Source organism: Epinephelus fuscoguttatus, linkage group LG14, assembly GCF_011397635.1.
Source record: "Epinephelus fuscoguttatus linkage group LG14, E.fuscoguttatus.final_Chr_v1".
NCBI classification, from domain to species: Eukaryota; Metazoa; Chordata; class Actinopteri; order Perciformes; family Serranidae; genus Epinephelus; species Epinephelus fuscoguttatus.
Window position 1 is genome coordinate 2,382,216 of NC_064765.1, and position 17,536 is coordinate 2,399,751.

General features: G+C 40.7%; 3 protein-coding genes across 3 annotated transcripts in view; all 3 read left to right on the forward strand.

The window, feature by feature from the left end:
• The window catches only part of LOC125900850 (histone-lysine N-methyltransferase 2D-like), a 422,240-nt gene that overhangs the window by 50,327 nt on the left and 354,377 nt on the right, over window positions 1-17,536 (forward strand). The gene's annotated exons all lie outside the window — the stretch shown is intronic.
• On the forward strand, window positions 4,621-9,652 carry si:dkey-33c12.3 (uncharacterized protein LOC335380 homolog). The gene is made up of 3 exons (XM_049596138.1): window positions 4,621-5,797; window positions 6,378-6,502; window positions 8,517-9,652. The coding sequence occupies exons 1-3, from the start codon at window positions 4,790-4,792 to the stop codon at window positions 8,575-8,577; spliced, it is 1,194 nt and encodes a 397-aa protein (XP_049452095.1). The 5' UTR covers window positions 4,621-4,789; the 3' UTR covers window positions 8,578-9,652.
• On the forward strand, window positions 13,856-16,811 carry mrps26 (mitochondrial ribosomal protein S26). The gene is made up of 4 exons (XM_049596156.1): window positions 13,856-14,217; window positions 15,709-15,855; window positions 15,994-16,117; window positions 16,284-16,811. Exons 1-4 carry the CDS (start codon window positions 13,997-13,999, stop codon window positions 16,413-16,415), a joined length of 624 nt encoding a protein of 207 aa, XP_049452113.1. The 5' UTR covers window positions 13,856-13,996; the 3' UTR covers window positions 16,416-16,811.

The following is a 17,536-nucleotide window of genomic DNA, read 5'->3' on the forward strand; positions in this document are numbered from 1 at the left end:
TGCTGTAGAGACACACATTTACATGACATCAGAGAAAACTGATTTACTGTGTCAGACTTTTTTAAAATCCCTGTAAACATGTCAGTGTGAGTGAAATGGTCCTGCAGTGAATGTGTCACAGTGGGACTAACACACCCAGATCATGTGACTCCTGCATGTATACAGTCAATCAGACCCAAACTGGCCGAGGCGCTCTGAGCATGCTCCACAGTTTCCGCCCCGGGCTTTGACCCGGAAGTCCAATAGCATTAAATGTGTAAGAGAAGAAGAAGCCGGTAACAACATGGAGAAATCTACATCCAGAGCCGTGACTTTTTGGACGGACCAAACGTACAGAGCTGTAAAGTTGTCCATCATGGTAGCAGTTAGCTGCTAGCTAACCGTAGCTAACTTGTTTGTCCATTGTTTGGTCTGTGACGTAATAGGTCAACAGGAAAAAGGTCCAATACTAACAAGCTGAAAGGGGGCATATCTCCACCTATCGTAGAGGAGTCGCACATACTTGGCTCAATAAATGGATTCCCCTCCCGTGCTTGTATACTGGGACAAGGACAGTAGGCCAGTTAGATGTCCTCGTCCAGCTGGGACTGGAGCTCCACTTCACTGTGACTGGAGACGTACTGAGCGACTAACAGACAGCTGCTCAACAGAAACAGTAAACTAGCTCAACCACATGAACAAAATCAAAGTGTGATGCTGAATGTATTAAACTGTGGGACCTTGAACTAATGACTAAGAGAAGTGAACCACTGATTTACAACACAGTTTTCTTTGGCTTATGGCCTTAAACTTGTCTCACGGCATGCTGGGAAACTCCGCCCATTCAGCCCCAACACGCCACAGTGTGTGAAGTGCACAATGATAGTGTTTGTTATTGGCTTTAAACTAATTAGGTGAAATCAGCTTTATAGATTTTAGTCAAATTAACTAAAAAAAATGTTGCTTTAACATTTAAAAATCAAGTCAAGCTCACAGTGAACATAAAGTTTTTATGTCATTTTGACAACCCGGGGCATTTGTGTAGACTTTATATTAAAACTGTGTCATGGACAGATTGGGGTTTACAGTGTACATGGAACACTCTCTCAGTCATGAAACATAGGATTCTTGCACATTTTCCATTTCACATTTTCACACTATCCCAGACCAGGATTGCAAATTAACTTTATTTGTCCACCTGCCACTGTGACTGCAGCATTCCAAAATCTACCAGCCACTCAATCGATTGTTTCTTTGGCTGCTGAGTGAAGCACATCGAGCAGCCTCTTGCACATTTTACCAGCATTTGGCGGGTGCTAAACTCCAACCCTGTTCCAGACTCAAATTTTCAGACTTCACAGTAGATTTTTTAGACCATGTTTGTCATCTGAGTACAAACAGCCAGATGTTTATTATGTAAATAAATGGTTTTAAATTCCAACTCTTAACATGTATATTACGTTCTGACCATGTGTGCTGTTATGTTGCCATGACAATAACTGCCACAGGATTGTAGCTCAGTACTGCAGCTCATACAAATCAGTTACTGCTGTTTCGTCCACACTCCAATGTACAAAGTTGGACAATGTTCCACTGTCAAACATCTCTGCCCAAACAGGAAGTAAACTAACTGCTGCCACCTAGTGTTGAATTATGTTCCCTTAACATGTTGAATTAATATTATATTATTGTTCCCTCCATATTTTTTGTCTCGCCTACAAAACAGAACCAAAACAAGTTGGAAAAAGTTCAATTATTTAACATTAACAGCGTCTGTGCAGCTTTGTTTATTCACTGTCTCCGTGGAAACGATGATGAATGAATCACTGAATAACTCATTAATGTTCAGACAAGCTTGATATTTATTTGTAATGATATGCATAAACACAATTCAGGGATATTGCTGCCTTTTCTTTCAAACTAATTTAGTTGGGAACGTCCAGATTTGTTGCAGTAAGATGGCACAAAAAGGGCTCAAATGTTTTCAGGATCTGATGTACTGCAGAAATTGTGAATTGTAGTTTTCAGAAAATCAAATATTTATTGCACAATTTATTTATTTTTTAATTATTACGATATCTGACAGCAGCGAGAACTCTGATGTTCGATTCTGTAATGAAAAAGAATGTTTTTGTTGCTCTCAGCAAAATAAAAGAGTGAAGTTAAAAACCAAAAATACTCAGTTTTAGTGGGACAACTGATTATGTTTTAAAGAAATGCTAAGATATAATTATCTGTGTTTGATAGAGGGATCCATAACTTTACAACAAACAAGCAAACATCAGTAAGTGAGCATTACATCAGGCAGACTTATGATTTTTATTTTGGCTAAAGGGAGGGTCATACAAATTTAAATAATTGTATTTTGTATTTATTCATGCAGAGTTTTTAAAGAAAAGATGCCTTGAAGGCAAAAACATCACCAGACCTTCACTCGGGAGGCCGGTGTTCACTTCCCACATGAATGTCGAGCCAAACCATGATGTTTTTTCTAAACCCAACCACATGCCTTTGCTGCACAACAAAATAACCGTTGATAGGTCTAGTCTACATGTATTTTCTGGACTTGGCTTAGAACTGCATCCCTCTGGGAGTTTGGTGGGGGTACTATGGAATTACGGGGTAGCGGGGTCACTGCTACGAGCCATCCGGTCCCTGTATGACCAAAGTGAGAGCTGTGTCCGCAAAAAGTCAAACATGTTGTAAACAAACTCGGTGTAAACTCAAACATGTTCTGGGTGGGTGTTGGCCTCCACCAGGGTTGTCTCTTGTCACCAATCCTGTTTGTGATAGGAAAGGCATAAACTGACACAGCGTCCCATAACTTCAGCAGACACACCCAGGGAACCTACTGGGTAGTATGAAGACGTAAAAGTCCACTGACCAAATGGTGATATGTGATGAGTTGGGAGTTGATGTGATTTTCTGTGAAAAAGACTTATTGACTTATCAGATCAAGAAGTGGTCCACCTGAAAACACCACACACACACACACGTTTGAAGGTGTTTATGATTATTCACTGACCTTATTGTGGAGACGTTTCCACCAAATATACTACAACTGCCGCTGAAAGGGAAACACTGGGTAAATATTGTCTTACTATTACTACACCTCATGGTTCATAATTATCAGCCAAAAACTAAAACACATGATGGCTGGCCACAGAGTGGCGCTGTTGGTACCATGTTTTCATATGTAAAGCATCTCCACATGGGGCACCTGTCCATAAAGTAGGAATACTTTAACACTTGTAGTTACTGAGAGTTCAGCTGTCAAACAGTCCTTCCACACACTGGCCATTATACATTTTAATATTTTAAAAATCATATAAAATTAATAAAAATGTGTTAGAATAAAAAATAAACACACCACATGCACCGTTTGATATTAAAACATGACAAAACTGAGGAAGAGAGGTGAAGAAGAAGACAAAATGATAAAGTATGAAGAGCAAAGATCACAAAGAGAGAGCTGCTACCAGCTCTCAACACTACTAAATCAACTCTGATCAATTTGTGCGATCAATTATTTTCTTTTACTGCCAGGGGTCAAATACTGAGGGCCTGCAGAGCAGCAAGAAGACAGATCCTGACATCCTGTCGGAGGGTAATGTCACAGAAACGTCGTCCACCAAAACCGTGTCCCTGAGCAGAAACCTGAATCGATCCCTGTTTGAGAACATCAGCTCATCGTCTCTTTTTCAACACTGAGGATGATTTAAAGGCACCTTCTGACTCATCTCTGGGTGTTAAACAGCAGGAGTGTGTCTTTGTGTCAGCACATACAGACTCTTCTTCGGTGGTGTCTCCCACACTCAGGACATCAGTGACTCATCAATTTGCAATCTAAATAGATCAGACAGATACTCTGGGAACATCAGCAGGATGTAGGGCATCATGAAGGGGTATCTGTCTACTAAAGGACACTCACAGCAGTACAGATGAAGAGAGAGGATGAGCAAACAGAAATGTGCAGCAGACAATTATTTTTTAAATATCTGCTAAGTATAAAGAAGCAAATTAAAACATCTGTTTAATGTTTGTTAGCAGGAGAGGGTCCTGACATCTGTGCATGTGAGCTAATGTGGATCATTATCCATCACTATCATCACTCATATTACTCAGGTGAAGCAGGGAGCACTTACTGACCACATCAATCTGTTTAAGCACCAAACAATCTGTGTGGAAATTAATTTATCGTTCACCATAACATAAAAACCCCTAAGTGCCTGTATGTTAAAGCAGATGCCCCTTTACGCACTATGTATTGATTCTCTCTAAATGGGTTGTGGGAAAGATTTTGTTTCACGTCATCTCACGTTTGCCCCAGTTTTTTGTCTTCCTTTATTAATATGGATTTCTTCCTCGCTTCAGAGGTGCATCTGAGAACACACTGAGGGCATAAAGTCCAGTGAAATATGCCTCTAAACAGACATAGAGAAATGAGAGTAATAAACGGCACAGTCATTTTTAGGTCAGATAAAAATAAAATCTGCTCTACCACACTGACTCTGCCTGCCAAGGCTGAGAGTGAGTCTGAAAACCAACCTCCTCTCTCCTCACTGCAGCAGTCTGCTATTGGCCTGGTGGATGCTGACAGCACTGATGTTTCTCTGTGGCGGAGGGGGGGCAGCCTCACTCTATAAAAGCCAGGGATCTGCAGCATCACTGAGCTGGTGCAGTGCAAAACGCCCGCTCATCCTCACCGATGGTGTGCAGAACAAGGGGGACATAAAAAAACCTTCTGAAACTAAAAACATCCACATCCTTTTCTTAAACAAACTAAAAAATCCACAACAAAAAATTCATCATGAGCTACGATACCTTCTTCTCCTACCGCCGCCCTTGGGACAGCTACAGAGGCTCCCAAACCACCACCAAAGCCACCATGTCTTCCTCCCTCTACTCTTCTCCTCGAGGTCCTCCGTCTGGGAAGAGGATCCTGAGGCTGGTCTCCTCTTCCCTGCCAGACGGGTCTGAGCGGATGGACCTGGCTCAGGCCAGCTCTCTCAACACAGAGCTGCTGGGCCTGCGCTCCCAGGAGAGGGAGCAGCTAGTGGACCTGAACGACCGCTTCGCCACCTACATCGAGAAGGTGAGGCACCTGGAGCTGCAGAACCGAGCCCTGCTGGCCGAGCTGGAGGCGCTGAGGCGGCGGCAGAACGACCCGTCCCGTCTGCAGATGCTGTACGAGGGGCAGTCGCGAAGTTTGAGGGCCATGATCGACTCAGAGAACGGGGAGAAGATGCGGATGGAGGCAGAGAGAGACTACCTGCGTGATGTGTATGAGCAGATGAAGGAGCGCTACGAGGAGGAGGCCAGGCGGCGTATGGATGCTGAGGACGCCCTGCAGAGGGCCAGGGAGGAGGCCAGCAGGGCCGTGCTCTCCAACTGTGACGCCGAGGCCACAGTGGTCTCTCTGTGTGATGAGATGGTGTTCCTGAAGAAAGTCTTTGCAGAGGAGCAGGCAGAGCTGAAGGCCCAGCTGCAGGTGGCTAACATCAGCGTGGATGTGGAGGTGTCCCGGCCTGACCTCTCCACCGCCCTGCGGGACATCCGGGCGCAGTACGAGCGGCTGGCAAACAAGAACATGCAGGCCGCCGAGGACTGGTACAAGAACAAATTCGCGAGTGTGGCAGAGATGGCCAGCAAAAACAACGAAGCTGTGCACGCCATCCGGGAGGAGACCATGGAGTACCGGAGGCTGCTTCAGTCACGCTCCTCTGAGATCGAATCTCTCCGGAACGTCATCGACTCCATCAACAAGCAGCTGGAGGATCTGGAGGAGACGCAGGCCAAAGAGGTGGCAAAGTACCAGGTGAATGAGGCTGTTTGGATCCACATTAACATTCACCCACTCACATCAGTCACCTAGTGGTTATCTGCACATCTGTGCTCCAGTATAACTTTAGCCGTTTTCTCAGACAGGAAGCATTCATCTTCTCCAGCAGGTGCTCAGAGACCAGGGGCAGGAGAGACAGAAAGATTAAAGATGGCGTTTATAGGGTCACGGCCTCGAGGCTGGACGCAGAGATAAGAGAGAATAATACGAACAGACCCGCTTAGAGTAAAAAACACTCGACATGTAGAAAGTCGAGAAAAAGGCAGGACGAAGCATCTTCCTGCTACAAGATGTAAATGTATTCTCTGCAGCAGCTCCACACACTTCAGTGCTCAGCAGGAAATGATGACAGGCTCACAGCAGAGGTGAAAATCAGCAAGGTTACTGTCTGAATAAACAGCGTGGACGCCGCAGCGACACACAAAGAAAAGAGATCAGGGACTGTTCTGAGGCTAAATTTTTTCAAACAAGAATAAAATAAAAGATTCATCACAGAGCTGTGTTTGTCCTTGTGTGACATCTGATAATGAATGACTGTGTTTTTTTCCATTCATAGATGAGGATAAGTGAGCTGGAGCGGGACATCACTGACGCCAAGCAGGAGATGGCTCGTTACCTGAGAGAGTACCAAGACCTTCTCAATGTGAAGATGGCTCTTGACATTGAAATAGCTGCGTACAGGTGAGATCTGCTCATCTCCACCAACACTGGACATTTAGTTTCTCTTAAACAAATCTGTGGCAACATGTTTTCAGAGACCTTGGCCCAAAAACTGTGAATGATGTGCAAATGCTTCCAAAGAAATATGCCCTAAATCGGCCCCGTGGTGGCGCCAAATTAACCCCAAAACATTCAGTTTTCAAAAGGCCACATCCCTCACACTGTAAGTCTGATTGACTTGAAATTTGGCACTCTTACACAGCTCAATGTGCTCTACAAAAAGCCTCAGGACCATAAAGGTCTGCTGTGATGGATTATCTTCTCATTTACATAATGTGAAAAACAGTAATTTGAAGAGATTTTATTTTGACTTGCTCAAAACCAAATTTGATTTATGGCCTTGTGAGAGAGAAATACATATTTCTATAATAAATGAGCAAGGTCAGTCAAAAAACATGGCCGCCATTAATGAAAAAAACTTGCAAAGGGCTGGGCTTAGCAGAAACCAGGCCATAGCTCAAGTTTTCTGTGAGCATTCCTGATTAAACTCGGTGGACACATCAAGTACGAACATCTGAATGTACAAACCAAGTTTGGTCCACTTGTGATGAAAGGGGGGCAAATGTTGGGATTCTGAGAGCGCTTGCATTGTAATGTTGGGACAAGTGATTTTCTCACTGCTTCATAAGACAGAATTAAACATGGTGAAGTGACTTTGCTCTGCTGAGTGAAGCAGAAAACCTGCTCCCTGCTGCTTTTAGCTTTGATTCTAGGCAATTGAGCTTCTTTCTTTTGCTGGCCGAGAATAGGCTCGAATCCGGAGTTGCTACTTGGGGAAATAATTTCTTCTTATCAATCTTCTTCAGAAATGTTTTTGCAAATTCCTGTGAGATGGTACATGGTAGAGACATGACATTTTCACCAGTGACTGACAGTTATGACCAAATGCTGTCCAAGAAATGTGTCCTAACCAGCCTGATGGTGGCGCTCCAATTAAAGACCAAAAATTCAATTCTCCAAACGCCACACCCCGCACATCATTAAAAGGATTGATTTGAAACTCGACACACAAGTCAAGCTCAAGGTGCTCTAAAAAAAAAGCCTCAATAAACATTAAAGTCCACCTGACTAGATTTTCTGTCATTTTGACAAAAAAAAAAAAAGACATCTCTTCCTAAACCTTAGCTCCGATTTGTGCCAAATTTTCTGTGGAACAGACTTGTTCAAAGTAGCATGAAGTTTGTTGTTATCTATTTAAGTTTTGAAAATTCTGACCAATGATATTTTAGAGGGAGGTGGTTCAACTTCAGCACATAAACAGATCTAACTCAACAATCGGTGAGGCAATTAATACAAAACCTACAGGATACCTTCTTGTACGTACCCGAAACATATTGCAAAAGTTTCAGTGACATTGACCCCTAGGGGGCGCTGCAAATGCAAAAAAAACCCCAACAAAACAAAACAGGAGTGAAGTAACACAAATTGGGATAAATCAGAAACTGTTTGTCCAATAATTACAAAACTCACAGAATATGTTTAATAATGGTGTTGAACCGCATGTGTAAAATTATTTTAAAAATCGCTCAATAGGGGGCGTCACCAGCTCAATTGGCACAGTGCAAAATTTGGCCATAAATCAGTAGACAGTTGGTTCAGACATCACCAAAATCAATAGATGTTCTTAATAAAACTGTTGAGGCATGTTCCCAAAGTGTTTCTGCAGTTGACCAATAGGGGCGACAGTGGTGTGTAAGAAGAGCTCAACTCGGCAGAAAATTTAACGTAAATGACGAGTGTCTGTCTGAACGTCATGAAACCTGGTAGTCATCTTTAATGCAGGTGTCGTAAACTGTCAAAGGTCTCAATGCTTCACAGCTTTCAACTTCTAACAGCCCCAGACTTGAACCCCAGAATCACCGCTTGTGGCTTTATTTTTATTTTATGTTTAAACTAACTTAACTAACAGAAACTATGTTTGTCACACCAAATGCACAGTTAGCTTGAGAATAACCTGTTTTCTTTTCCTTTTCAGGAAACTTCTGGAGGGGGAGGAGATTCGTCTGGCTTACCCTTCCCTTCCCGCCCTAAACTAAAACCTAAATGCCACCAGCCTGGCATCGACCTGAATTCTTCACACCCTTTCATTCCTCCCCTGACCTGAACATCAGCCCTCTCTCCCTCCATCTCTCCTCCAACCCTCTGTCATCTCCCCGCCCCAAAATACTCCATCCTTTACTCCTCCCAAGACAAAACCGCAAACCAAAGCTCACCTTCTCAAGACAGATGCGCCCTTGTGCTAAACAAGAGGTCCACCAGAAGTCCCCCTTCTTCTACACACGTTCTGACACCACACATCAAGAAGACTGCAAACAGTAAATCGCTGAGTGGCTGCGCTGCAGTAGTGACATAGTTACGTCGGACAGCAGTGTCGTTTTGGCTGAGTTCCTCTCTGTCACACACACGTTAAGGTCCAAGCAGCCAAGAGTTCCTATTTGACTCCTCTGAACCTCACTGTCCAAACATTTGACCAATTGTTTGTGACGGAGGACTAAAACCCCTCTTACCTCTCCATGCTTGGACTTTATCTGTGTTTGAACTGATGCAAGAAACCTGCAGCATTATTGAGCAGGAACTCTACCAATCGATCCTGCATTGTCCTGCACCCCTGGTTCTCCAGTAGTCAATGAACCAGTAACCTTAAAACTTTCTGTTCACTATATTAAAGACCCATTTTTGTCTTTTAAGTTATTCTTCCTCTGCATTTACACAAATACTACGCGTTTTGGTTGGTTGAAAAACCAGAGTGGCTTTGGGTCTTTCTATTTGGCCAGTTATTTAAATTCCTAATTTCTAATAAAAGTGTCTTTTCTTGCGTAAGCTTCTGGACATGTAAATGCTGTGGAAGACGACTTGTTACTGGTTTCTCCTTCTATTCATGCAGTGTGTCTCACAGCTTATCTGCATTAGATTTGTTTTCTGTTCTGTGAGTTCATTCAAACCTAAACGACGAAACAGAAAGATAAGTGCAGGAGCTCCTTGTTGTTTGTCTGCTGACGTTAGATCTAAATGGTGCTTTACATCTGTGAAACTAAGTCTGCACCATCACACTCGCTGTAGCTGTGACGGCCGACAACAAGCTGAATAAATATATAACTGACCTGCAAATCACTTCTGACTTCCTGTTGTCATTTGACACTTGTGAGGGCATCATGACAGGATAAAGAAGGAGACTAAGGAGAAGACGTCACTTTAGAGTTGTTCCAGTACCAGTATCAGAAATTCATCCAGTACTGCCTAAAATTTAAGGCTGCAAAGATATACTGGTTTCAAGGTATATTAATGGTGCGTTCCAGGCAACCCGTAACTCGTGTTTTCACAACCTGTAACCCGTGAAAGTGCACTGGAACGGCAGTCAAACCCGTAACTTCCCACCCGTGAACTCGTACCAGATCGATGTACTCCTAGTTACGGTTTCTGACGTCACACAGCCCTCTAAACCAATTACCTTACTCCTCTAAATAACAATGGCAGCCCTATGGATGCGGTGTTGATGCAGGTGATACATGGTGAGAAATAGACATAAAATAACCCTGATGTTAACATTGGCAGCCGCTCTAACAGCTGGTTTCCAGTGCAAGAATAATCAATACAAAATACGTTTCCAAACACACAGATAACGTAAAATAAAAAGTATAATAGCATCTGTGACCTTGTGCGCTGTTTTCCTCCTCCATTTCGCTCAAATGAGCAAGGAGCAGGCACCTTTGGCGATAGAAATATTGGGGAAGCACAAACATACGGTTCGCCATGTTCAACGTTAAACAGGAAGTAACTGGCAGTTTGCCGTAACTTTCCTGGAACGCTACAAAGTCGTAACTCGTGACTTGAAGTCGTGACTTACGAGTTCAAAAGCCTGCCTGGAACGCACCATAAAATTGATGGTTATCTTACGGAGTATATCTGCTTCTCTGCGAAACTGTGGAAAAAAATGCAACTGGACAAAAAAATCTCAACTTTATTTTAGTTATTTTCAAAGTTGAAACTTTCTGCACAAACTTCCATTAACAAAATGGTTTCAAGTTTCAGTTATAGTAATAAAATGTCTGTTTAACCAAAAATAACCCTTTCATTTCAGTTCCTTCAGGGCTCATTCTGACTGATAATATAAATTCTGTGATACCATGAAACTGCGATTTTTTTATGAGATGGTTACTGACCATAAAAATCTCATACTGTTGTAACCCTACTGAAACTCTGAATAGGAGATTGGCGAGTATGAAAGTCTGTGCACCGGTCTATCTATATCTATATCTATATATTTAAATATTCCAAAAAATAAATAAATCAAATAATCTTTCAAGTAGTTTTGCATCAGGACATAACAGCAGTTTCCCCAGCTACTGTTTTAGGGTGGCCACGAAGCATCAGTTGCTGGTAAATATTTCAACGTTAGCAAAATGTTAAATTAAACAATAAAAGATTGCTCTATGCCGTTCATATTTGTACAGAGGGTTTAACCTGAGCCATGCCATACAACAACCACAGCAATATTTCACGTCCATACAGGGTCAGCAGCAGCTGTTAATTCCTTTTTTGTAACACAAAGATTTGGATCGGTACTCTGCATCAGCCAACACGCAAGTTCATATCGGGATCAGTATTGTGAAGGAAAAAAGTATATCTGAACATCTTTATGTGTTTGAATTATGTGTCTATGTGTCGTCTAGTTTTAGACCAATCAGCAAACGGTTAATTACATATTCAATCAAGGTGTAAACACAAAGTTCTTCTATTATAGGAAAAATACACGTTAAAGAGGCTAAAACAAATATTTTCAAAGGGAAATCATTCAGTTTGGTTAATCATCTGTGTGTTTTTAAAGTCTTTAATGTGACCTTAGATTGTAAAATTGCTGTAACTAATTAAATAAGTGTGTATTTAGGTCATAATGATCCAAATTCCAATCAAAGAAGTGAAGAAAGATTCAATGAATAGCTATAGCTCAAGGGATATGATGACTTGTCAGGCTGAATCTGAACCTGCTGAAGAAGGTGAATATTTTCCATGTGTGATTTTTGCGTTATCTGAGTTTCTAAACCTTTTCCCTGTGAAATACTGAACAACAAAAGCAGCTCAGATATTCTCCTTACTTACAGCTCTCAATGTCACAGTAACGACACACAGCGGCACTGCACCATTTCCCATCATTCCATGTTCCTGGCACAGTGACTGTAGCTGTAATGTGTTGGTGCCTCGCCTCGGCAGGATCATCAGTCACCGGCCTGACACCCAGCGTCCCTCCGAACCCTTAAGAAACACAGAAGATGCAGCAGTTTTCCAAATTTGGATTTGCCGCATGTTGTGAGTGTAACACAAGAGCTCAGACTAAATAATAATAAGTGTTGTGTAACCGCCCCGTGTTCCCCACCATTTAACATATTCAGAGTGCAAAATAAACTTATCAACAAGACATAAAAAGGTCATATTTAAAAAAAAAAAAAAAGTAAAAAAAAAAAAAAAAAAGTAAATAATATAAGGTACCATGGACAAGTGTGGACAGGGGAACATAAAATCACTTAAATCTTATTGTAGATACAATAAATATAGTTAAATTAATTAAATTAAATATAAATACTGTAAAGGCCTGGTGAATATGCAAAATAAAATATAAGAGCAAACAGGCCTACTTTGGTATTCTTAACATGAGTGCTTTCATCACTGAAATGTTGTCTTTTTTTTTTAGGTACTTACTTAAAAATCAGTCATTTCTATTTTAATTCAAGTAGATTTTCAGTTGATTTACTTTAACTCAAGTTCTGTACTTAATTACAGTTTTGAGGCACTTCTACTTTGCTTGAGTGTTTCCATTTTATGCTGCTTTACACTCCCACTAAACTCAGGCTGGTGGGTGTTATTCAGGCTGATGTCAGTCATGAGCGACACCTCTCACCCCCTGAATGAGACCTTAACCAGCTCCTTCAGTAACAGACTGCGACACACAACACAGTGCATGTCTGCAAGTCCTTCATTCCAGCATCAGTTAGACTTCTTAACATGACAGCATCATATCATCTTACACTCTTTGTCTCTACCTCCATCACACCACCTCTTACAACACAACAGCTAATCCCTTTATTTTTTACTTAAGGTTATATTCTGTTTATTCATAATCACAAATATAAATAAGTAAATAAATAAATAAATAAAAGTGCATATCCAAATCCTTTATATTCATACTGTGATACACAGCCGTGCATTTTTCTTCTGTACAATATTGTCACTGTCTGCTATAATATCTGTATAAGTGAAAGTGAAAGGTGCATACAGTCTAATTTATATATATATATATATATATATATATATAATATCTTGTATCAGTCAGTTTTTTCTTTTTTCTCTTGCTTCTGATTCTTGAGCTGCTGTAAAATATAAGTGAAAGGTTTTTTCAAATCTAGTTTGTGTTTTGTAATATTTGCATCCTTCTTTAGCACTCAGTCACACAGTCAAATGTAAGTGAAAGGTGTATATAGTGTATACAGATTTTTATTATTTTATTCTATTTTTATTTCAGCTAGATGTAATATTTTTATCAGTCATTTTTTTCCTTTTTTCCTCTTGTTTCTGACTCCTGACCTGCTGGAAAATATAATATATTTTTTATCATTTTATTTTCAATTTATCTAGTTTGTATTTTTGTGGTATTTTTGTCATCTTTTAGCACTCAGTCACTTTTCCCTTTTGTCTCTTGCTTCTGACTCTTGAGCTGCTGTAAAGTTGAAAGTGAATGGTGTATAATTTGTGTATAGATATTGCATTATTACATTTTATTTCAATATTATCTAGTTTGTATTATTGTAATATTTTTATCCATTTGTAGCACCCAGTAACTTTTTCTTTTTCGCTTGCTTCTGGCTTTTGAGCTGCTGTAAAATATAAATGAAATCTATCATTAATTAATTTTTAATTTTATTTAGTTTGTATTTGTGTGATATTTTATCCTCTCTGAGCACGCAGTCACTTGTTTAAAAAATTATTAATTTATTCATGTGTTGCTTTGTCTCTTGCTCCTGACTCCTGAGCTGCTGTCACGTGTCAATTTGGTGTGGGACAAATAAAGTTTTCGCTTATTTGAAACAGTTGCTAAGCTAACTTAGCTATCTAGCTAACTAGCAACCTAGCTTGTTAGCTAGCTATCTGCCGCTACAGTTAGCTTACTGACTGGACGTTATAGTACAAAAACACCGCTGTATGAGACTCATAAACCATCAAAACTCTCTCTAACACCTGCTGAAGGAGCTCAGACTGTATTAAAAATAATTTTCTGTTACCTCCAGATGGCGGTAGAGGCTAAACAACGCTACGTTAGCGGTGTTGCTAACTACTTCCTCCGGTCAGAGGACACCAACATGGCCGCCGCCTTGTGTCGATAACGTTCCTGTCTCAATGTTAACGTTTAAATAATTTCATTAACACACTAACAAACCGCACTTGTGTCCACACTTCGACGCCGACATGTTCCAGGTCATCGGCGGGAGGAGCGTCCCTGCGGCCCGGCTCCTCGCACCCAGGAGCGCCGTGCTCGTGGAGGCAGTCCGGGGCAGAAAGTCCCGCACCGACCCGGTGGCCAAGTCCAAAGAGGGCCGAATCAAAGTGCCTCCTCCGGTGGACCCGGTGGAGATGGTCGTCCTCAAGGAGAGATACTCGGAGTACCAGCTGATCACCAGGGCGCTCCGGTACGTTTAATAACCAACTGGTAACTAACGTTAACGGAAACGTGTCGGAGGTTAACGGGTCAGCAGGTGGTGTGGTAAATTGTGTTTCCCTGATTTAAACCTGTCCACCTGATAAATACTGGACCGGAAACTGGTCCCTAAAACTGGCAACATTTATTCTGTAATTAGTAGATACTAATTACTGGCAGTTACCAGTTTGTTGTGCTTGTTCTTAACTTTATTTCTCGTGAGTCCTCATTATATATTCACAGGTTTTACTGTAATTAAACTGGCAGCTGATTCCCACCAAACACTGTGATAGCATTTGTCTCATTTGCTTCACAACCAAAACAGTTTTTGTGTTTAAATTTTACAGGTGAAATCTTGTATTAACTGTGACTCTGCGGTGGCTCATGCAGAAAGGAGACAGGCTGTACTGTGACACTGACATCTTGGTGCAGTGCTCCTCCATCATGCTCACACATTCACACTTTCAGAAGTTTTAGGGGACTATTTAAACTGTCACGTTAGATTTGTTCAGACATCCCACATTATTAGGCTTTTAGAAAGGCAGTGCACCTATAGTTTTTTTTTTTTTTTAAACTAAGTGTTATGGTTGCAACGGTATGAGATTTTCATGGCATGATAACCTTCTCTGCAGGCTCACAGCATCATGGTATCACATCACTTATATTATCAGACAGAATGAGCCTTAAAAGAATGAAAACAGAAGGGTTATTGTTGGTTAAAATAACGTTTTACTATAACTGAAACTTGAAACCATTTTGTTAATGGAAGTTTGTGTAATAAGTCTCCCCTGAGAAAATAACTAAAATAAAGGGGAGATTCAACATCCAGGGTGTCGACAAGTCCTCAAAAAAGTCTTAAATTAATGTCTTAAATTTGACCAAAATAAAAAAAAATTGATGGGTCTTAAATATTTCAGGTCACATTATCGTGAATATGTCAGCAGCCTCACAGACCCAGTGACAGTTTACAATCACTGGACAGACCGGAGAATTGCAATAATAAACAGCATTTATGACAGCGATGAGATTTCAGACAAAACAAGCTGTTAATATGATTTTGATTTTTAAATTTGTGATGAGCATTTTCACTATTTTCTGACACGTTTTAGACCAAATTGTTAGGCCAAACATGAATAACTTAAATAATAGAGAGCATTCTGCATACTGTATACTCATTTTCATAGAATTTTCAAATTATTATTTTCCTTAAAAAATACAAAGGCAACATAACTTTTCTGTGACGTCACCTCTGTAGATGCTCCCCGTGTCTGTAACTGTCCAATAAACATAAATAAATGTTTCGGTTAGAACAACAATAATGGAAACAATTGGTGGTTGGAGCCCTGATATAAACTGAATAATTGAAAAAGTAATATTCCTTTAAAATGATTCACACACCACTGAAATATAAACTGCAGGTGTCCTCTGATCCAGCAGGAAGACGTCCTTTGAATTCACCTGTTCTCTCCTGTGTGTTTGTCAGTCTGGAGTTTAAGGAGGAGATGCTGCGGAAGAAGTACGAGGAGGAGACAGGCTCCCTGGCGGAGGAGAGGGCGAGGCAGGAGGCGGAGGAGCATCGCACCCTCATGGCCTTTAACGACCAGGAGAACCTCCGCATGCTCAAACTCAGGTAGGAAGAAACTCAATATTACAACGGGGAAAATAAAAACCTCTTTTGAAGACTCGATAAGCCGCTCTGTGTTCCGTGTGTTGTTTCCATCTGTGTGGTTGAACAGTAAGAACTCAGTGTCTCGTCTGTATCTTTCAGGGTGGCGAGGATCCAGAGGGAAAAGGAGGAAGCTGAGCAGAAGAAGCTCGAAGCTGCAATTCAGCGCGAACAACAAGAGCAAGAACTCATCAAACAAAGAGAGAAGGAGATTTTGAAACTGCAGGTTCGATTTTTCTTCTTCCTGTTTTCTCCTCCAAACTCTGTGAAATGTTAATCATCAGTTCTTAAAGCTACTTTTGTGAGCTGCTGTCGTCTACAGAGGAGCAGAAACCTGAAATTCCATATTGAAACACGCTAAATCTGACTTTTCGCTTCCAATCTCTTCACAGGAGGACGCAAAGAACTTCATCACCTTGGAGAACTTGGACCAGCGTATCGAAGAAGCTCTGGACAATCCAAAGAATTACAACTTTGCTATCAACAAAGAAGGACGAGTTGTTAAACACACAGTGCTGAAGTGAAACACCAGACAGACAAAGACAGACGGACATCTGTCAGGACTGTGACAGGCACATTTTCCTCAACTTCAAACACAGAAATATTCAACGTAAGAAGATGATCGTACCAGTTAACCTGAGCTATATCTGAGACTTCTTCATCAGCTGATAACTTGTAGATTTAAGTGAAGATCGTTTATGGAAAGCTTCATTTCCTGCCTTCGTCTGTCATGTTTCTGCTTCATATCCTTTATGTGAGTGCTGAACCGTTTCATGTTCTTTTGATCATTACTGTCTTCTCATGATGATGTAATGTGTGTAAAGTAAATTAATGTTCATCAGTTTTCAATAAATTAGTCTGAATCTTTTTTTTAACAGTATCACATGAAAATAAGATTTCTGTTTTTACTTATCAAGATATCTATCGATCGATCAATGCATTAATGTGTTCATCACTTTAATGTTACAGCAGGTATTGTTCTATATCACTGTCACCAAACCCACCAGACTGCATTTAAATAAACATTTTATCATCATTAAACATCTTTCCACTGTTCCAACAATCACCAGCTCTGGTTTGGTTTAAATTAACCCTTAATTCACCAGTTAGATGTGACAACATGCTGCCTCTGTACACACTAACATGACTGTTTATTTAAATGCAGTCTGGTGGGTTTGGTGACGGTGATTTCAGGGCTGTTTCTGGTTAAACTAAAAGGATCTGACTCTTCAACACAAAGCTCTATCTTTGTAGGGATCCTTTCATAATGCTGTCAGACACTTAGAATAACAATCTGAGCCTGTCAGTGACAAAACAAACACTGAGTTGAAAAATACCAAATTTATCCTTTACGGGGTCACAAACTAAAACTGTTTGGAATTAAGGGGCTGTTCATTACTAATGACAGGGGAGGGGTCATGCAAAAAGGGGGAGGCATGTCAAATGACTTTTTCAAGCACTGGGGCGTAACTTATGTTATTTATTCTGGCTTAGGGGAGGATATACAAATTTAAATAGTTGTATTTTGTATTTATATTTTCTTTTTAAAAAGTGATTTTTAAAAAAAAAAAAAGTTTTCTTTTTACAATTTAAAATGCTTTTTTTTTCAATTTTGGATTTTGACGCAATTTTTTTTTAAAAAAAA